The sequence below is a fragment of the Chironomus tepperi genome, unplaced genomic scaffold, assembly GCF_022539635.2.
Source record: "Chironomus tepperi strain 1889 unplaced genomic scaffold, CSIRO-AGI_Ctep_v1 contig_58, whole genome shotgun sequence".
In the NCBI taxonomy this organism is placed as follows: domain Eukaryota; kingdom Metazoa; phylum Arthropoda; class Insecta; order Diptera; family Chironomidae; genus Chironomus; species Chironomus tepperi.
The window spans coordinates 14,570-36,248 of record NW_027226180.1 but is presented as its reverse complement, the minus strand read 5'-3'; the positions used below and the strand labels follow the sequence as shown (position 1 = coordinate 36,248).

Here is a 21,679-nt window from a genome sequence, read left to right as displayed (position 1 = left end):
AACATGCAGTGCGGAGAAAAGATCAGTCTATAAGCAACCGAACCTTAAGGAGGTTTAAATATTTTTTTAATAATTCAGTGCTTGTTAAAACTTGGTAAGTAATTAAAAAATTATTTTAAAAATTAAATTGCGAAATGACATGAAATTAAATTTAATAATTCGTGAAAAAAAATCCTAATTTCGTTATTTCTAATTTTAAGTCATCTTAAGATATGAAGAGATTAGATCATCTCAAAATTGCAATAAATTGAGAAAGTGAAAATGAATTAAAAAATTAAATTTTGAATTACTATTTTTTTAATAAAATAATTTTAAATATTGAAAATGACATAAAAACATTGAATTTAAAATTTTAAAAAAAACTTCATTAAAATTATTAAAATTATTAAATTTATTAAAATTTTTAAAACTATTAAATTTCTTAAAATTATTAAATTTTTTAAAATTATTAAAACTTTTAATATTATTATAATTTTTAAAATTTTAATAATTTTTAAAATTATTAGTTTTATTACAATTTTAAAAATTTTTAAATTTATTAAAATTTATTAACATTATTAAAATTTTGTAAAATTATCAAATTTCTCAAAATTAATTAAATTATTAAATTTCACAATAATTAAAAGCAATTTCAAAAACTTAGGAAATAGTCTAGAATCAAAATCACAAAAAACTCTAATTAATCAATTGATATTTAGTTTATTTCATTATCAATGTTAAACCCACGTGTCAATTTTAAATTTCCCGCACTTTTATTATAACATGCTTGCGTTTCTTCTAGAAGAAAACAATTTTTATGTTAATTCTCGGAAAAATTGCTAGTCATATATGATTCATCATTAGGGATTTTAATCTCGGGTTTTATGGATATCCCGGATTTATTCATCCATTCATTAATACATGCACCCTGATTCATTCTGTCTTTACATTTTACATTTCAATCAGTATAAACTTGAAACTTATTTAAAGTGTAGATAAAGATGTGAAATGTGTTTGAAGATTTTGAGTTCCAAACTTGAGTTTAGCCTCAGGCTTTACCGCTGACTACAGTTTAGCCGTTCAGATCAACTGTGGCCCATGGCCTCCCTCAGACTTTATCACTGACATTCGCTTCCCAGTACCCAATACCAAATGCAATATTGTGGCCTTTTTTGTAGCAGTAATTACAATAAACCGGCATTGATCCTGGACAGTGCCGTATTAAGGGGGTCTTATGTTGATCATGACAAAACTTGCTCATAATTAATATTATTAATCAATGACTCATCAAGAGTTTAAAATTGATACTTCACAATACTATCTCAATTTTCGATACGATTTATTATAATTTTCATGTTCTTGACCTGACTCAATTTTTTAAAAATATTATATAGTCATCCATTATCTATGGTTTTACCAGAAATCGAAGCCACTTAAGTCGGCGGCTAAAAATCGGGTTAGCTAAGCCGTATTTTTAGCCGGCTAAACTTTTTCGCTTGGCTAAGCCGATTTTTAGCCGTCGCCGACTAAAAAGTCAGCGGCTTCGATCTCTGGATTTTACCATTGCATATACTCGTCTTATAATTAGAATTCCAGTTGTCTAATTAGCCTGTGCTAAAAGAATAGGGGTAAAAGGGAGAAGGGGTGTTGTGCTGTGACCCAGGGGATGGAACTTGTATAAATGCACGCAATTGCGGGTAAATGCTGGTAAAATTGTGTGAATCCCGGTAAAATGCGTATGGATTTTCAAGTACCACCCCATTGAGGATCTCCCCAAGAAAATGGAGCTTGAAAATGGAACAAGGAGTGGGGGAGGGACTGGCTTCCTAATGAGGAAGGCTTGTTAAGTTTCAAATTGACTTTTAAATTTTTTTCTTAGTTTTATTTCATCTTTAAATTTTAATTCAATTTATAATTCATGCCAGGTTTGCTAAAAACAGAATCTGGTGTATTTTGAAGATGTGTCACATGTAAAAATGTGTGAGTCCCTGTGCATACATGATGTTTATGATCAGATTAGATTTTAATAATGCTGATTATTTAGTTGACAATGAATTCAAAAAGAATATTTCTGTTATTATACATCAAAGTTCGTTGTTTGCTTTGTATGAATTTAAAGCAGGTATTAGTGACTGTAACGTCATATACAAAAGTCCCCAAAATGTCGTTAAATTCAATAAAATTAAAATTCATTTTTGATGCATTAAGACCTTCATTTTCTTTGTTTAATTTTCTCATAACAACGATTGGGTCGTCAATAAAGGCTTCAAAGTTGGCACGAAAAATTTTTGGTTGGATTGCTTCTATTGGGATAATAACCAATTGTTGTCGCTTATAAATTATTGTCGAAATTATTTGATCCACCATCATTAATGTGTTCATGTTGATGGATTTGACATAAATTTTACAATCCTCGTACCAAATTATCGGAGCTGTTATTCCTTCCATGAAGTTGATCAAAATTTGTTTTTCTAACTTTTTATAGTCTTTAATTTTGAATTCACGATTGGGTCTGCTTTGAAAGCTTATGACAGAAATGATTGCATCTTGATCCATTATGAACCTGAAACAAGAAATATTAACAAAATACTTTAAGAGCACATCCTATATGAGCTGAAGGTACAATGATTAACAATTTGTTGTTCCACACCCTTCAGACCTACAGTTTATAGTGGGATCTGAACCACTTGCAAGCTCTGTAAATTGCAGAGGTAAAAATACGTCATAAGACTTGATAACCTGCAGCAGTGTACCTAGTTGCATCCACATTATGTGCCAAAGACCTCATTACTAGAACGATGAAATGAAGATCGAATTTTGAAAATTTGACTTGATCTGGGATTGAATACAGGGTCTTTGGCACGTCAGGGGAGGGTCAGGTGTGTAGTCAGAATATTTTAATTGCCTATCCACCGACACCCCCCCCCCCCCCCTCTCCCCCTCTTCCTCCATCTAGCCCCATTTTATAGTACTCGGACTCGGAGGGGGGCCAGTACCCGAAATACTAACTGGATACGTCCTTAGTTTATTTCACTCCCAAATTTCACCCCGTACCCTGATGTCACCTTGACTAGAAATTTTCCAAAATCAAAAATTTTCAAATTTTAATAATTTATACTTTTTTAATAAATTTTAATTATTTTTTAATTAATATAGAAATATGGAAAATCTCAATGATTATATTATTGACATGGTGTTCATGTTACTTGATGATGCGTCTAGGCTGAAGTTTGCTTTATCATCAAAGAGGTGAGTTTTAAATTAAAAAATTAATTGATTTTATATTGAAATTTAAAAGAAAAAAGAATTGAAAAATTGATTTAAAAATTTTAATTCAAACTTTTTTTTAAAAAAAATTGTAATTTAAAAATTTTTTTAAAAAATTAATTAATTAATTTTGAAAGTTATATTTTTTTAAATTTCCTAATAAAATCAATTTTAAATTTTTTATTTTTCATGTGCAATTTAATTTAATAATTTAAAAAATTAATTTATTTTAAAAATTGTAATTTGAAAAATTATTTTTTTTTTAATTTCTCAATAAAATCAATTTTTAAATTCCTTTTTTCATTTAATTCAATTTAATAATTTAAATTTTCCAAAAAATATTCATTTTCAGATTCTTTAATGTTTTTAAAAATAGTTCAAATCTATTAAAAACATTTAAACTAAATATCGACAGTAAAAATTTTAAAAATATTTCCAAAAATAGAGTCCTTAATGATGTTAAATTTGTAAATATATCCATTACGTACACAAGTTCAATGAACAAAACAGAAATTGCCAATTTTTTAAGCAAATATAAAAATTGTATTGAAAATTTAGAATTAAATTTCTTTAAATTTGAAACATTTAGCGAATGTTCAAGCATGTTAAGCAATTTAAATAAACTTAAATCATTAAAGCTTAATGAATGCAGTTTAAAATATTTAAAAAATGATACTTTATGTCCAGTCATCACATTAAGGACTCTATCATTTAATAAATGCGATGAAAATATTTTTAAAATTTTTACTATGCAAAATACGATCGAAAAAATAATTGTAATGAACGACAAACGGACATGGGATGGATTCACGCATGAAACTTTCAACGAAATTTGCCGAAATTGCAAAAATCTTTATCACGTGATCCTAGATGGCGCTGGAACTGGCAGTTATTTTGACTCCGATGAGTTTCCATTTAGAATTAAAATTTTGGATACAACAATGATGACATATCACTGGTATGTAGGCATCAGAACGGAAAGAATAAGTTTTTTAGAGTCACAAAAAGGATGTCTTAAGGAATTAAGGATCCAACAACTTCCATTTGACTTTGATGGTGGACGTGTACTCAAATATATAATTGAGGAAATGAATTTAGACACATTTTACTATAAAAATACACCACTAATTTTAAATGGAATTAAGCAGGATGTCAAGGAGTTTGCGGCAACTGAAACTCAAATTTCTAGTGCCTTTGAAATGATTAGACAATATCCTGGTGAGTATTAATCTAATAGGCATAGATCATGCTTTCAAGAGCTTCCTTTACTTAAGTGATGGGTGCAGGGGTTGTAATGGGCGATCAAAACCATTCCGAGCACTCTACGATGTCTAGATAAAAGGTTTTTAATGGCAGCCGAATGACCGAACAAGCCGGCCGTTTTACAAGTACAAGAAATTGTACTAATTACCGTACAGGTTCTTAACCGCCCCATATTGAAAAGGAATTTTGCATAAAATTATAAAAGTATAGAAAATCATGCAACTTCTTTTTGTGAAAAACAAATTTAAAAAAAAAAAACGGAAAGTCGGAACAATACAATAGTTTTTATTTAATGCCATGAATCATAAGACGTGTGAATTTTCATTCGAGGCTTATTGGTGTATTAATGAGTTTATTAGCTGAGGTTCTTAGGATATACTTAAATATACCCGATTAGCAGGCTCGTCACTGCTATGATCTTGAAAGCATGGCCGTTTTTCCTAAAATTTATCGCACTTTATCCCATTTAGCAATAAAAGCACTATTTTTTAAAAAAAAAAAACACAAAATCACTTTTTAATTTTTTCAATTTCCCACTTAATGAATTTTCTTTGATTTCCTAAATTAAAATTTGTGAATATTAAATCACTTACTTTTAGGAATTTCTTTACCTTATATTCTTGTTGGAAATGATCCTAATTGAAGTGTGTCTAGTTACGAACTGATCATTGTCCAAAATATTCAAAAGTATATATGCTGTTTTTTACGAGACTGTCCCAGCATACACGTCCCATCAGAGATGATTGTAAATACTATAACAAATTACCAAAAGCACTAAAAACTGTAACAAAAACAATATAAGTCAAGTGGAGACATTTATTTGATGCATTTGAAAGCTTCTTTTCAAATAGAAAAAGCTTAAAAAACCGTTAATTTTACTTAAATTCAGCTTTTAATTTTAATGTTACTGCTTATAACAATCAGAAAAAGTGCGGTAAATTTATTATTATTTAAAAAATTTTTATAATTTTTTATTTTTTTTTTTTTAGAATTAAAAAAATTCACACTGAATTTAAAGGAAACGGATGTTTCTAGTGATGCAATAGAGAATGTCATCAATCAATCAACAGACGAACTTTGGAATATCAAAGAATTTGAGCTTAATGACAACAGTGATTATAGAGGAATATTGGGAGTATTTTTAGGATTTTTGAGGAATTTGACAGGAGTCGAGCGACTTGTCATTAAATCAAAGGATCGAAATATTAATGTAATACTTGGTGAATGTCTGCCATCGATGAGACATTTAAAGGAAATATATTTAACATCCGATGCACCAAGATCAATGGAACGACTTAATATGATTAAATATTATGTACCAAATCTTGAAAAATTAACTTTATCTTGTCAGTTTATAGACGAAGCTAATCAGCTATTTGCTAACAATAATGTGATAATTTGTGCCATTGACAGCTAAATTTTAGTAATTTTTAAGCAACAAAATGAGTTGAAATATTTTAAAATAATTAAAAAGGGAATTAATTTTAGGTGATATATAGAAATTTTGTAACGAACAGGGATAGGATGGGGTCTAAAAATTCATGTGGTTGATATTTATTAATAATTTTTAAGTTTACAATTATTTATTTTATATTATTTATTGAACACATTTTTACACATTTTTTTTTACAAAAATTTGCAAAAAAAAAAATTTATAAAAGATTTAAAAAAATAAAAAAAAAAAATTCTTTTTTAAAACTCTGAAATTTTGATTTATTTTTTATTTTTATTTTAAAAATTTTTTAAATTTTTAAACAAGTTTCAGACATAAAAATTGTGTTCAATTAGCCGACTTGTGATCCTTATTGTGGATTAAAATTACAAAAATTAATTAATAAATATTCTCTAATTTTCAGCCATAAAATACTTGCGATTCATCTTATTAGAAACTGACATCGCAAGTGACGAAATTGAAAAAAGAGTAAATCCAACAACAAACTTATTTGGCAATATAGAAGTGTTTGAAGTGATTGACAATAAATTTAAAAAAAAATCCATAAAAATTTTTAAAAATTCTTAAAAATTGAAAAAAAAATTGAAAAAAGTGAAAAAAATTTTAAAAAAATTCTAGGGTTCGGGTTTACATTATTTAATTTAAATTTTTGCCTTTCACAGGCTTGACCTGTCAATAGGTCAAATCTTTCTGCTTTAGATAAACGCCCAGAAAATTAGAAATAGAGCTGGAAATTGATTCGGATATCGACTTTTTCATACAAAATAAGAACTTTGAAACTTATTACTTGCATTTGCTTTAACCCATCAACTGCCGCCCGTTTATTGGCTTTTGGCTAAGCTAAATAACAAGTCTACCAACGTGAAGGTGAAACTAAGACTTAAGACTCGTCGATAAAATCATAACACACCGTCGTTAGTCTTCTTTAAATTCAACAACATGTCAAAATTAAGTCAGTCTGGTAATTTTTGGTAATAAGCCTTATTGACTCAAACTGAGTTCATATCGACACAGCCACGGGTATTCGAGTTTTTAACTTTTCGGTTTTTAAATTAATAAGCATAAGTGCAATAATTATGTTGATGAATCTTCTGTCGCGTTGACCTCGACTCCATCTCCAAACAAGTTTTTTGCCTGCTCCACATACTCAGCTGCAACCCACAACTTAGTCAATAAAGGAACATTATTTCTGATTATATTCAGTCGTTCTGTTTCATTTTTCGCTTTGGAATTAATGTAAAGTTCCCTCAAATTTGACATAAATGGAAGGAACTCCTGCAGTATAACATTGATGTTGCCATCCTGACTTTCAATTTTGAGGCTTTTGATGTTGCGGAAATTTTTAAAAAGTCCCAAAAATACTCCAAGTATGTGTCTGCGTTCGCTAAGGTCATAAACTTCAAGATTTTCAGCTCTGGCAAATAATTCAGTTCGTGGATTAATGATTCTTTCTATTTCGGTGCTGTCGACGTCTGTTTTGCATAAATTTAGTTTTAGGCTTTTTATAGCTGGAAATAGAATTGAAATTAATGATTAAAATTGTAATTTTGAAGGTGAGACATGGTATGTGACTAGAAAATACATAATTTGAGCATCAGGAAGACTGGGGTCCGTTCATTTACTAAGTAACTAGCGAATACCCTTCTTAGAACTCTTTATCACCTCTTCGCACCCCTTAGAGCTCCATAGCAACCTTTAGTACTCCATTACAACCTTTAGAACCCACTAGCATTCACTAGAACCCAATAGCACCCCATAGAACTCATTAGCATCCCTCTAACAGCCCCCTAGAACTACATAGCACCATTTAGAGCCTTCTAGAGCTCAATAGCATCTTTTAAAGCTTATTACAGCTTTCTTGGACCTCACTGAGCATTCTAGAACCCCTTGGATCCTTATGAAACAATCAAGAGCCTTCAAAAACCCTTTTAAAGCCTTTATGAGCTCCCTAGAATCCAATAGAACCACCAATAGCCTCTTAGGGCCTTCTGAGACTCTCCTGATCCTTTTTAAACGTCCTAGAGTCTCCTGTAACCTCATAAAGTCTTCAAGAACCTTCAAAAGAATTCAAGAATCAGATTAGAATTTTTTGGAACCTCCCTAGAGCCTTAATGAACCCAATAGCACCACCAAGAGCCTCTTTTATGATACAACGTCCCAGCCAACCCACCTCCTGCTTGCCAAATAAATTATCTACCCATGCCGGTAATCAGACACCATACCATGATATCATTGAAACTAAATAAAATCACTCCTTACTTGGAAACTGCCGGAACATCTCAAACATCGCACTCAATTGTATCTCATTAGCACTAAATTCTTCAACAGCCTGAATTTGTCCATCAACAATTAAAGGAAGATTCCCAAAATAAAATCGATCCAAGTTCATCTGCTCAACAATAAATTTAAGAACTCGTCCACCATCAAAGTCATATGGAAGTTGATGGATAGTCAAATCCTTAAGATATCCCTGCTGTGCCCTCAAAAAGCATGTCCTTTCCGTCCTTATCCCAACATACCAATGAAATGAAATCATTGTCGTGTCCAACTTCCTGATTCTGTATGGAAATTCGTCACAATCGAAATAACTTCCAGTTCCTGTACCGTCCATAACGATAAAATCAATTTCCGGCAAAGCCTTTACCAAGTCATTGAAGTCATCATGTGCGAATCCATTCCAGGTCCAGTCAAGTCTTCGAATTGTGATTTTATTGATATTGGATTGACGATGAAAAATTTTAAAAAAATTTCCGTCGACTTTTTCAAAATGGACATCCACTAAGGCGGGCATTAAGGACAGACATTCTCGATCGACTTCTTCGTAAATTGAACAATTTTTGATTTTTAACTTCCTGAGACTTGTGAAGCCTTGGAAAAAATCCAAAATTTCCCTTATTTGGATCCGCTGGAAGTCCTCAAGCTCTAAAATCTCAATTGAGCCTTTAAACATGTTGGTGACTTGCCAAAATTTTCTCAGCTGTTCAAAGCCTTTGTCACTTCTGATCACGACATTTCGGAATTTAACACGTGACACATGATCGTGTGATATAATGGCTAAACATTTTGATGGCGTTAATGTAATTTGATGACGCAGCATAAGAGTTACAGAGTCTCCAATGTATTGAGCCCATCTAAATAAGGATTAAAAATTGTGTAAATTAATTGCAATTTTACATTATGTTATAGCTCCTCAATACATATAAATGTGTCCTTTAAACCTTCATCTAAATGTAAAAATGGTCCAAAATTGTAGTTGGAGTTGATAGGATTTGCTTCAGACTACATCTATAAGAGGGATTAAGTCACAAATGATCTTTAAATTGAAGTAAATATGACAAAATTCTAAAAATCTTGAAACACACTGCCTTATATACAATCCGAATACCACAAATCACGAATACCACGACTATAGTCATCTACAAATTGCTTTAGTCGATTTTAGCCGACTAAAAAGGATCCGAGTTCGATCAATGCCACAAATTAATTGATCAACTGATCAACAAATTGGTTAATTCAGTGTTAAGCAATCTTGGGCTCGCCTTGGTGTCAAGCCTCACCTAACAGACAAAGAACATGCTTTCATGGTATGCACAGATCACTACAATTCCTAAAAGCAGCTTCCTTATCTGTTAAGGCTCAACACATGACTTTTTTTTTTGGTGTACCGTGACACACAGGTTGCCCATCACTGAGTTGTTTGATTGAGATTCAAACCTAATAGTCGGATCAAGTGCTATTCGGGTTTGTTCTGTATTCTTCAATAGATAACTATATTTACTAATCTTATATGAACTACATAAAGCATTTACGATGAATAATGTTGATTTATGAATTAGGTTTGTAGTCCCGGAACTTATCACTGTCATGTTGTCACGGGAATGTATTATAGATCATAAAAGCATATGAATGGACACTTAGGTTTGCATATGAAGCACATGAAGCATGACTCGACTTTCACACCTAAATGTTAGTTTTAAAGCAACCAAAATCTACTTCTAACTTATGTTAATTGAGAGGGATTAAGGAGGATTCACTTATTACGTAACGTGATCGACATCTTGATCCTTTTTCGTAACGTAATGAATGAACAGCTACATATGATGATAAGTATTAGATGATAAAATGAGGGGAGCTATTTTGAAAGGAATCCAATTTCACTTACGTCGGAAACAGCACAATTAACTTCCATAGCGACTCTAAATCTAGATATGAAGTTATTTCCAGACAGATATCCTCGGGTAGGCTTTGAAGTTGCATTTAGAGATCTAAAAATAAACAATATTATTAATTAAGATTGTATAATCAGCTATAATTAACCAGAACACATTGCAGACCTGCAGCCAACCACAATGAAGTACTGAGAATTTATACCAAAATAAACATAAATTTATCTGTAAAAAATGATAAAGCCACATTCACACATTTGGAATTTGCTAGCAATACTTGGAAGTAATGTAAATATTCAACAATGACTTGATAGTAGGGTGGCTAGAGGATTTTCGCAAAATATCGGCATGCTTTTGGTAAAAAAAATGGACACTTCAAAGTTTTGCCGACCGCCCTACTTGAGAGGTTTTATCTTGCACAGACAAGTCTAGACGTGAGCTTAAAAATGTTTAAAGATATAACAACTCTAAGGATGCCAATCACTGCTAGTGATTATCCAGAGAGAAACAGACAACACCAAATTACAATATCATTAATACAAATTTCAAGATTATTGCTATATATGTAGATATACAGTAGACTTATTGCAACGTGTTCAATTTACATCCAGGTGTGAAATTTCAATCCATTTTAGTATATGGCATATAAAACAAAAGACTTTGTGCTGGAAATTCTGATGAGAATCATTTTAAACACCATTAATTGAAATACTAAGAATAAAGAACTTAAGTAATAACATACTGGGAATCACAATTTAGATTTAATACATTTTGACCTCTGAATCCGATGATCACAGGGCAATGACAACGTAATACCCAATCGCTTAGTGCGACCGACCATCGAGAAATGCTTTAAACTTGAGACAAATCATTCAGTGAACATCAAACACAATGCCTTAATGTTTTTGTTTTGATTTTTTTTGTTTTCATTTTGAATTTTGAGATAATTTATTTACCTGATTTTTAAAAGATTTGAAACTTTATATTTTGTTTATGTTTTGTGATTTTCCTTCAAAATTTAATTAATTTAGGCAATTTATGACAGAAATTATGTTGGTTTGCAACAATTAATTTAAACAAGTTTTTGCATCTTTCAACAACAACAAAAAAAAACCGCGAAAATTTTCGACGATTTATTTGAATTTATAGATTAAAATTTGATATGTAAATTATTTTAGCATACATAAATTTAAAATAATTACAGTTTTAATTCAATACTTTACCTTTTCGTAAACTTTATTTAAAAATAAAATTATAACTTTTTTTAAAATATTGATGTGCTTTCGACTATATCTTAAATGGAACTAAATTAAAAAAAAAAACATCTCAGCATTTAAGGGTGCGAATGTACATAAAAAAATCAAACAATTATAAATTAAAGTTTTAGAAAAATTTAAAAAGTTTCCAAAATAAAGGAAGGATTTTTATCATGTTATGTTAATATGGATTTTGAATTGCTGCTTTTCCAAAAAGTCAACTTTGAAAATCAGAACATTTTAATTTCATGTTTGCAAACCCTTAATTGACTAAATTTTTGACTTATTTTTAAGGGCTCGGTCAAGAAACTCACACCTGCATTTCCTGATAGCTATATACTTTCTTATCTAATTTTGATAACATATCTAATGCATATTATTGAAAAAAGTTGTAATATATATTAGGAACATAGATTGTAATACTCTTAATATGTATACGAAGAGGCGTGACTTAAGCGTTTGCATGCTTAAGCATGCAAAGATGAAAAATCTACAATTTTTTAAAATTTCTCGGACAAAAATTCCAAACTGGGAAATGGCAATCTATACATTACGGAAAACCCCAATTTTTACCCAAAAGAGCCTCAATAATTTGAGAAAGATCATGTGATCATCCCAGAGATACTATGACTCAATTCTTGGAGACCTTTTTGGACTATTAGAGTCCCATTGCCTCCCAAATGGCAACCTTGGCAAGCTTGAAAATCGAAGAAATGACAATGATTGGTCGATTTTCATTTTTTCAATTTTAATGTCAATGTTAAGGCCAATAATTTTTACGTTTATGTGACCTAGACTATGAATAGTAAATAAATAGACAAATATTTTATTTTAATTTCAAAAATGATGAACATGATTAATGCTTATGATTCAAAGGATTTGTGGCGAAAAAGGCTGTTTTTTGGGTACAAATAAGCTAACAGAAAATTGGTAAAAAAAAAACAATTTTGCTACCTTGAATGGCACAAATTGATTAATCGATTCAAAACTGTCTACGACACCAGCATGTCGCTGACGTGGTGTCGGATCAAGATCAAATTCAAATTTTAACAGACTTTGCCACATCATGTCAGAGTCTTAACGGTCTGACGGCAAATTATTAATCAATTAGCTAGTTTGTTCTATTCATATGGATTCATTAGACATTAGACTTCAATATCTACTCAAATCCCCTCAACCACTCCCTCCTCCCCACTCCCCACACCCCTAACCCACTCTTTTTTTGATGAAATTCTTAAATTTTACTTACATTTTCTGATATGTGTCCTGCAATTTTTTACTCCATAAATCTTGTTGAATTTCAAGTTATTATTACACTTTTTATTGATATTTCATTAGGTTCATCAAATTATGGTTTATAATAGACTTTGATCAAATGAATATAACAAAATATAAAAATTCATCACTGACGTGAGGTTTTTACTTTAAATAAAAACAGCAGGAAAAAACGTTATGTTTTTTAGCATATCGGCATGTTTTATGTAGTTCTGTACAGGTAGTACAGCTAGATGGCCACGGATTTATCAATCCAATAACTCTAGCATGATGTTTTTATGATGTCAATGTATAAACCAAGTCTAAAAACAGCAAAAACGCTTCTAAAACTGACTAAATAAACTTAGGGTTTAATAGGATCGAACCTGAGGCATCTACGGTCGGTATGGTCCACAGTCCACGTTATTGCTGGTTTCTCAGTTTTTACGCAAAAATGAACAAATCTAGTTCATTTTACGGCTTAAAATAGTACTCATAAGGATCATAGGCATTGTAGAATCCGCAGTATAAAAAGATTTTCCGAATCCTCCTCGTCTTATTCAATGAAACTGCTATTGCTCTTACACTTACTGAATTACCTAAATTTGAAGCTTTTATGTCGATTATTTTGGCAGCATTTTGAGTTACTAATTCGTTTTCAAGCTCATTCCATAATGTAAAGTAGGCAAAAGCTTCAATTTTGTCTTGATCTCATATATTATGCAGTTTAAGTATCTATAAGAAGCAACAAGTAGCCAAAATTTAGAAATTACATTAATTAAGCAACGACTTTCAAGCAAATAAGTCAAAACCTTACCTTTTCGGCTACCAAGGCAAGTAATTGCTTCATAGATGCTTCATATCCTTATTGAAAATACATTCATGCACAGGCTGGGGAAATATTCTAACTTATATAGACATTTATACCGTTTAATACCACTAAATACAGTTACAGATCGCACAAATACATTCACACATGGATGTTAAAAGCTTAAAGTGTCAAAAGCATAAAGTCACAATTTAACACAATCACAGATGATCAAAAAGTCAAGAGTGAATTTTGTGTGATTTGCTGATATTTTTTATTAATATTTTAAAATCAAGCTAACTTAAGATTACTTTCTTCCTTGGCTGGAGCGCACCCATTGCCGCGAGTAAGGAATGTCTGAAGACAGCTTTATCCTTTGAAACCTTACGCCAGTTCGCGATATTTAGAACTCTAGTGTCCTTTTCAACACATGCAATTAAGGAATTATTCGGTCTTCCTCGCGATCCACAAAGTCTAAAGTAGTTACCTTAAGGACTGTGGCCTCACTTGGTCTTCTTTCTAATTTAAGATTAGTAAAATTTAAATTTAATTTCAACTTTAAATCATAAATTAATTAATTAAACTTAATTTTTTCTTATATTTTAAATTCTTTTAAATGATTTGCTACATAATTCACTAATTTACTTTAACTTATCAACTAATCATCACAATTTTTAATTAAATATTCACAATTTTAGTAAAAAAAAGTTGCCAAAAAGTTCGTTATCATTTAAATACAATTTTATATAAATTTCTTCGCATTCAACAGTTAAATTTAACAGTCTATATATTAAAATCTTAAGTCAAATTCACAGTAAGACAGAATCCTTTCAATTCGATGAATCTTCTAAATTTAAGTGATTTTTATCAAAAATTATATGAAGACCGCGCAATGTTTGACTATGTTTTGATGACATTCAAAAATCTAACATTAGAAACAGAGTTGGAATCTTTAAATTCAAAGGTAATTTTCAATGAACGTACAGAACATTGAAATGTTCAAAAATCTGACTTTAGACCAGTGTGACTCTGGCGATAGGCAAAATCCGATGAAATCCTACCAGAGTCATGATAGCCTGGGGTCGGATTTTTGGCAATTTTTGGCTAATCCGTTCATTTGTGGAGTTTCATCTGAGCTCAAAAATTCTGAATTACAAAATGAGAGTCAATCAGAGCCACTTTCAGAAATTATTGGAGTGAGGAACGGTGGATGGGAAAGACATTTACTTTTGTTATAAACTTGACCCATTTCAGAGCTTGAATAATTCTGGTCCAAATCTGGTACTGTTCTTATATATGTGTGACTCAAGTACCACGGCATGAAGCGTCCGATTGCTCTGAAACTTTATATATAATATTATTCAATGTTATGTAAGATATAACATTGTGACGACAAGTTTCAATGATGAATAAATGTTATCAAATGATAACAGAATATTTATTGACCAGAGTTGTGACAGCTAATTTTGAATTTATTTGTAATTTCTACACAACTTCTTCAATGATATTATGTGCATTATGTGAATATTGGATCAAAAGTTAAGCTATAAGAACAACATTTGAAATTATGAACCTCATTTCTATTAATTTAATTCAAAAAATCTTAAATTCTAGCTTGTATCAACTCTGACTATATAACAAGTATAACATGCTTTATAACATAGCTTGAATGTTATAAGAGTTAATAAGTACGATATACATGGAATCACGAGAATTTTAAATTTTTTTTATACGTTACTCACATGTTAAAAGGATTTCTCCTTTACTTACTTTGTCATGTATGCTGGTATGGTATGTTGGTCATGTAGATCAATTGTGATCCATTTCCTCCCACAGATGTCGCTTGATGTTGACTTTTTCTCTTCTAAGTGTTTGACAATTTTCTGACCTTGATCGACAGCTTCTGTATGTGAGTTTTTGAACTTTAGAATTTGAAATTTATCGAGTGATCATAGAATAAGAAATGGGAAGAGGGGTTGAATGATTTTTTTGTATGGAATGTAAAAATTCGAGGTGAAGAAGGGCTGGAATTGTTATCAAATTAATGACTTTTCACTTCAAAGTTTCTAGAAATTTGGAGCTTTTTTAACAGATATTGATAAAAAAAAAAATTAGATTTATATTTGATTTAAAATTCATTTTTATTGCAATTAAAGAAAATATTATAAATATGTATTAATTTAAACAAACATCAACATGAAAATGTTATAAAATCTCAACAGTTACAAAAAAATTAATTAAATTTATGGATTTTCAATGAAATTATTTTTCAATTTAAGAATGTCTTTCAAGTAAATTTGTTGTGTGATTATCCAGTATGTATTGTTTTTAACATTTAAGTTTTTTATTGTAAAAAAAGCTTTAAATTAGCCTTAACTGAGAAATTGTGCGGTTATACCTTATACCGCATTATTTAATGTAAATATCGCTAAATACTGAGAATTAGCTGTCGGAATACTTCCATGTCTTAGAGACAATTGGGAGACAACTCAGTGTCCTACGGACTTTATAAGACTGCATGGAATTTATTAGCTACTTCATAGCCAGATTTAAACGAAAATTTTAACTTTTCAAAAAAAAAATTCATATTTTAACAATTTAAAAAAATTAAAAATTTAGATAATTATTTCAAAAAATGGAAAGTTACAGAACATTTTGAAATTTCATTTTAAATTGTCCTGCATAAAAAAAAAGTCTTTTAGTTTAGCGTCATTAGAAGACGTTTAATTGTGAAAATTTGGATGAAAAAACACGAGACTTGCCAAATATCAACATTTAATTGAGGATTTGTGCAATGATTTTATTTTAAGTGTAACTTTAAGTTTCTTCTTTAAGTATGGCACGGTTAGTTGAACATCATATGTAACTTAAGTTTGTTGTTAATTCACCATAACATATAACGAGCATACTCACCTAAAACTATGTATTTATCAGTGTACTCATTGAGTACAATTGAGTATTCTGAATTTTGTAAGCATCATCAATTGGACATAAACTTCCCGAAACATTTTAAAATTTTATCGACACACTTATGCATCACGGAGCATAGTATGGATAATTCTGACATAATTTTTGTACTAAAATTGACAAATTCACACCCAGCTTTGATATTCTTTAAAAAATTAGCTACTTTTTATATTAATTTGTACTAAATGTTCATCAGAGTTAGAAGGACGTTTGGAGTCTGAACTGAATGAGGCAGCTCTACATCAAACTCTGATATTTTTGATAAAATTTTTGGTTATTCAATTTTTCCTTTATAGATAATATTAGAGAATTTTTAACATTAAGACTGATCTTGAGCAGATCCTTAAGTACCGTCTTGGGTCCTAGTAAAGCATACGGCCCAGACGGTTGAAATAGAGAGATTAAGTATAAAAAATTCGTTGAGTAAACTTTTAGTATTTTTTTTTGTATTTTTGGCAGCATTTGTCAATGTTACTTTGTACTATTGATTGTATTTAGCATTGTCAGATGCTTTGTGATTTTATCAAATGCTTCTGGAAAAGTGCCGAGTTTTATAATTGCTGTATTTACATCCTCAGCATTAATATGTGTTTAAACTTCACTTTCATCTTTGTCATACAACCAGGGGGTGTAGATACAGCTAGTAAGGAGGCCTTAAGGGACCCAGGTCTCCCTTTGAGGGCTGTTTATGCTGCCCTCCTGCATGCTACGCTATATATTGTCCCTATTCACCCCAATTGTCCCTACAAATCCTATTGAATAGGTTAAGTATATAAACCTAGTCTAACATCAAGTTAATGACAGATAATGCTTAGACAAAGACTAGATTCCCCTGGACTTAAGACAAATATGCTAGAGATCCATGATATTTGGCAAGTCTTTGATTTTTCATTCCGAATTTTCAGCCGAATTCTTTGGAATTTTCTGCCGAATTCTCCCAAATTTCTGTTCCGATGTTTAACAGAATTTCATAAATTTGACTAAATTCAACAGAAAGTTCAGGGAAAATTCGGGAAAATCCGTCCGAAATCGGCAATGTTCATCACGTATGAACCACGAAAGGTTCAATTGGACTCCTTAACGGAAGAGTCTTGCGTATGGATTATTAAGGACTCTAAACGGAACATTTTGATCACGAATCTTAAGATTGAATCGTTTTTTAAAAATTTTATAGGCACAAATGGGATCAGCATTGAATATGACCTTATAGCCATCACTTGTATATCCCTTGAAGTCAATCTTAGACCGGCTGGTATTAATATGATTCTGACTGAAAATTCTTGATAAGAAATGATGTTTTGATATGCAATTGTTAAGCATGCATTCAAATGTTACATACTTAGGCATGCTTTCTGTGAATAAAACCTTAATAGGTTTTAATGTTCCAGTTGGCAGCCGGAAAAACCATGATAAGGCAACATCACGAAGACGATTTGCAGTGTAAAGATCAAGGCAACGAGCCTTTATTGTCATATTTTCTTCGATGAGGTACTGTATACGCATTCTAAAATTTACTGTAGATACTGCGTCTAATAGCGTCCATATTTCATTGACATCACCTTCATTAAATCCAAAAAATGGATAAGTGGATGGGAAAATCGACATGTTGAAAATTCCATTAAATCTGCGAGAAAAACTGAATTTTTCATTATTATTGGGCTTTCTGGGATCTTCAAAATTGTTGCAGGCTTCAAAGCTGTCGATAACTATTTGATAAAAGATAAAATGTTAGTGTAAGTCAAGCAATTAGCTTGTTTGCTTATTAATTGCCGATTTTTGGATACAGTAAGTCAGGAATGTTGTCAGGGGGCCAGTAAGTTCGTTAAGAGAAAGTTCGGAAGTTACAGAATGCTAAAAATAGCATATTCAGCACCTCTCTCTATACCCTCTATGCTGTAATGCCTCCAAAAGCCCCGGATGTCTCATCCCATTTCCCCTCAAATGCTATATAATTTCCGAACATTCATTCAATTTCCAAAAATGCAATTAACTGCTTTTATATAAATTATTATAGACAAGTACCTGGAATGTAGCTGCCCATTTCCTCGCAAAATATCATTTTAGGATTGTAATAATTGTGGTATTGTATGTTCCCTCTGCACGATGGTACCAAAATGAATCGTCCATAAGGATAGCCAGAATAATTGGATCGTTGATTTGTCTGAGCTGTTTTTGAATAAAGTCATGATTAATAGTTAAGACTAGGGGCGTAGTAAAAAATTTGGGATTAGGAGTCCTATGACTACTTTGAGAATCTACGGTCCTGATTAATACTTACCAGCAATCTGGGAATCAAGGCATTCCAAGTACCTATCGGAATTCTTATTTGGCCAGTCCTTGTTCGTCATTTTGACCTTTTCGACATCATAAATACGCATTTTTCTTTTCGAATTTTTACAAGCTTTAGACTGATATGACGTCATGCTTTAGTAAGACTTTCCTGTTAAATAGTTTAAAGAAATAAAATTAATTAATTTGGTATTAAAAATTACTTTGTGGTTTGGACCAGATTTGTCACGACTCCTAGAGTCCGACTTCACTGGACACCAATTGGACTCGAAAGTCAGACTCCAGTAAATTTTCAACTGATACACTATGATTCTCTTTATTTTTTTTGCTATACTTGTCGGTTTAAAAAGCTTAAAACACAGCTTTATTCGATTTTTTTATACGATTTGCTAAGAATCAGTTGAAACACATAAGTACAATCATAAAATTTAACAAATTTTTATTAAATTTTTAAAATTAATTTATTAAATAATTTAATACATTTTTTAATTCTCTCATATTATCACTTCTGTTCACTTCATACACAGGATGTATAATAATAGATTTTATTTTGGAATGATTCACTTAATCATCCGATTCTTCTACTGTATTAATGAAAAAGAAGAAATTTCAAAACCAGTCATAGACGAAAAGACACGGCGACTTGAAGTTGAGTGGATATTAAATAAAGGGTTTATGATACCTTAGGTTAATACTCTACTTGTAGGCTACTACTATACTACTCAGACTATAAATGGAACTTTCTTACTTACTTTGCTGACCATATAGATCAACTATGATCCATGGCCTCTTTCAGTTGGTGGCCTAAAAAGCTTCAAGCCTTGATTCAAAGCTTAGAAACTTAGTGTGAAGCGAACCAGACTACAAATGGGAATTACCCTCAAATCAGAGATGGTAGGAGTTTGGGAGTCCGAACTTAAACAGTCCAAACTATGGACTATGGATCACTATGGAGTCGGCTCCATTATGAGACCGCTATCGGACCATTATGGACCACTACGGAATCCTAAAAAAAGTGAATTCGCCTCCAATAGAATCCGTAATCTCCATTGAATGCATCTCCACATTAGAGTCATGCCAACTCTGCCTTAATTTATGCAAAATAGTCTACAAACGTATAAAACATTGCAACAGTTTAAAATCGTCTAAAACTCTCAACATTTCTATATTCACCGATGTGAGCTTTGATTATTTTTTGTGGAATTTTAAAAAAGCTTTTTATTGTCTTTTTTAAAATATTTTGACGTCACGGCACATGGGAATATATTTTAGCACTATTCACTAAAATTATATATTTTCATAATTATTACTACACTGAGTTCCTAAATTTCATAGACATTTTAAAAAGTGATAAGAAATAAATTTTGTCAAAAATTCTCAAATCTCGGTTTATTAAAACGGAATTGAGATTGCATGAATCATAGAATGTTATACGCAAAAAAATGACTAACTGTATTGTTATATAATAATCAAAATGTGAATTTAGTGTATTAAAATTGAAAAATTAAAAAAAAAAGAAAATTTAAAAATTCAAAAAAAAAATTTTAAAAATTTAAAAAAAAGAAGAAAAAAAGAAATTTAAAAATTAGAAAGAAGGAAATTTAAAAATTTAAAAAAAGAAAATTTTAAATTTTAAAAAAAGAAAATTTAAAAATAAAAAAAAGTTGTTTTAAAATTAATTTAATAAAAAATAATACTAATTAAATTAATTAAATTATTATCTCAATTGTTATGTTAATAAATTGATTTATTTTTTGAATTTGTAAAGAAAATGAAATTATTTTAAAAAATTTCATCATATTAATGTTAGAAATTTTTTTTTATTCTTAATTCTAAAAAAATTATTTTTTTAATTTCAAAATCATTTTTTTTTTAAATTCCATTCTTAATTAATTTTAAAATTGTTTTAATTCTTAATAAAATTTCAATTTCAATTTTTAAAATCTACTAAGAATTTCAACATTTTTCACATTTTCCTAATTTTTCTGTAAGGATATATTTTTTTTTTTTAAAAAAAAGACTCAGATTAATTTAATAAATTAGAATAATTAGCACATATTTAATCAAAAAACCTATCCGATAATTCCAAGACAAAAAAGAAAATATCAAATATTTTTATTTTCATAACATTTTGAAATAATTTTTTTGGGTTTTTCCACAAAAATGAGATTTAATTTCCATTTTTTTAAGTTTTACAAAATGCGAACAACACTAATTTAAGAACATATCAAAACGTGATTAAACATGTTTTTTAAAATTGTTGAAAAAAAGAAATTCTCCCAATGATTCTTTTTTTTTTATTTTATTTTGTTTGAACTTAAGGTTCATTTTCACTCTTTAGCATGATTAAACATGATTTGAAAAGTATTTTTGTCACAATTTTGTGAAAAAATATTACATTAATTGCGAAATACAAAAATTAAATTCAAATTTTCATAGTTGCAAGGATTAATTAATGTATAATTTATATATTTATTACTATAACTTATAAAGCTCACCTAAGACTTTAACTGAAGACGATGAAAAATAATTTAGCTGTGTAGAAGCACGTCCGTTTAGTTCAAAAAAAGGCTTGCAAATGAGAAAATAAGAAAAAAATTGCGAACTCTAAACTGAATTAGCATCTTCGAAGATGCGATAATTTGAACTTTTTCTTGTCGTTATGATCGCTTGATGATCATTCACGATCCTTTTTTACTTTCAAATATTGAGGCATCATCTGGACATGATCAACTCATTTTAACCGATTTAACCGCAGTACCTTTTACTATATCATCATCCTGAAATAACTCAAAATTGTGATCGCTGCATATACATTTTATAACATGTGGTGAATAGCTACTCGTGCTACTCTTTCTTATGCTACTCATGTTTTATATATCTACTCAACTAAAGCTAACTACTCGCGCTACTAAACATTCTCACACTCTCTCTCTGAGTGGAGAATTTGCAGTTCTTTAAATTCTGTAAATAAATC

General features: G+C 30.2%; 3 protein-coding genes across 12 annotated transcripts; 1 reads left to right on the top strand and 2 right to left on the bottom strand.

Moving 5' to 3' along the window:
• The first annotated feature begins 31 nt into the window (after positions 1–31).
• LOC139100044 (uncharacterized) lies at positions 32–6,215 on the top strand. Of its 2 annotated transcripts, XM_070652634.1 has the most exons (5): positions 32–94; positions 3,136–3,228; positions 3,599–3,660; positions 4,008–4,464; positions 5,499–6,215. In XM_070652634.1, the coding sequence occupies exons 4-5, from the start codon at positions 4,026–4,028 to the stop codon at positions 5,924–5,926; spliced, it is 867 nt and encodes a 288-aa protein (XP_070508735.1). In that variant the 5' UTR covers positions 32–94; positions 3,136–3,228; positions 3,599–3,660; positions 4,008–4,025; the 3' UTR covers positions 5,927–6,215. The 2 variants fall into 2 exon arrangements, with proteins under 2 accessions (XP_070508735.1, XP_070508734.1); XM_070652633.1 differs by having other exon boundaries at positions 3,599–4,464.
• Positions 6,195–14,276, bottom strand: LOC139100043 (uncharacterized). 8 transcript variants are annotated; one of them, XR_011545395.1, is made up of 7 exons: positions 13,456–14,128; positions 13,025–13,373; positions 12,634–12,961; positions 10,125–10,227; positions 9,160–9,247; positions 8,222–9,093; positions 6,195–7,470 (listed from the first exon to the last, which is right to left on the bottom strand). XR_011545395.1 is itself a non-coding variant. In XM_070652628.1 (7 exons), the coding sequence occupies exons 5-7, from the start codon at positions 10,217–10,219 to the stop codon at positions 7,037–7,039; spliced, it is 1,401 nt and encodes a 466-aa protein (XP_070508729.1). In that variant the 5' UTR covers positions 10,220–10,227; positions 12,634–12,961; positions 13,025–13,373; positions 13,456–13,965; positions 14,260–14,276; the 3' UTR covers positions 6,195–7,036. The 8 variants fall into 8 exon arrangements, 7 of the variants coding, with proteins under 7 accessions (XP_070508729.1, XP_070508726.1, XP_070508727.1 ...); XM_070652628.1 differs by lacking the exon at positions 9,160–9,247 and adding an exon at positions 14,260–14,276 and having other exon boundaries at positions 13,456–13,965; XM_070652625.1 differs by lacking the exon at positions 9,160–9,247 and having other exon boundaries at positions 13,456–14,119.
• Positions 14,277–15,562: 1,286 nt separating this feature from the next.
• Positions 15,563–21,310, bottom strand: LOC139100141 (uncharacterized). Of its 2 annotated transcripts, XM_070652745.1 has the most exons (5): positions 21,201–21,310; positions 18,692–18,853; positions 18,436–18,579; positions 17,753–18,119; positions 15,563–17,692 (listed from the first exon to the last, which is right to left on the bottom strand). In XM_070652745.1, exons 2-5 carry the CDS (start codon positions 18,834–18,836, stop codon positions 17,491–17,493), a joined length of 858 nt encoding a protein of 285 aa, XP_070508846.1. In that variant the 5' UTR covers positions 18,837–18,853; positions 21,201–21,310; the 3' UTR covers positions 15,563–17,490. The 2 variants fall into 2 exon arrangements, with proteins under 2 accessions (XP_070508846.1, XP_070508845.1); XM_070652744.1 differs by having other exon boundaries at positions 15,563–18,119.
• Between the last annotated feature and the right edge of the window lie 369 nt (positions 21,311–21,679).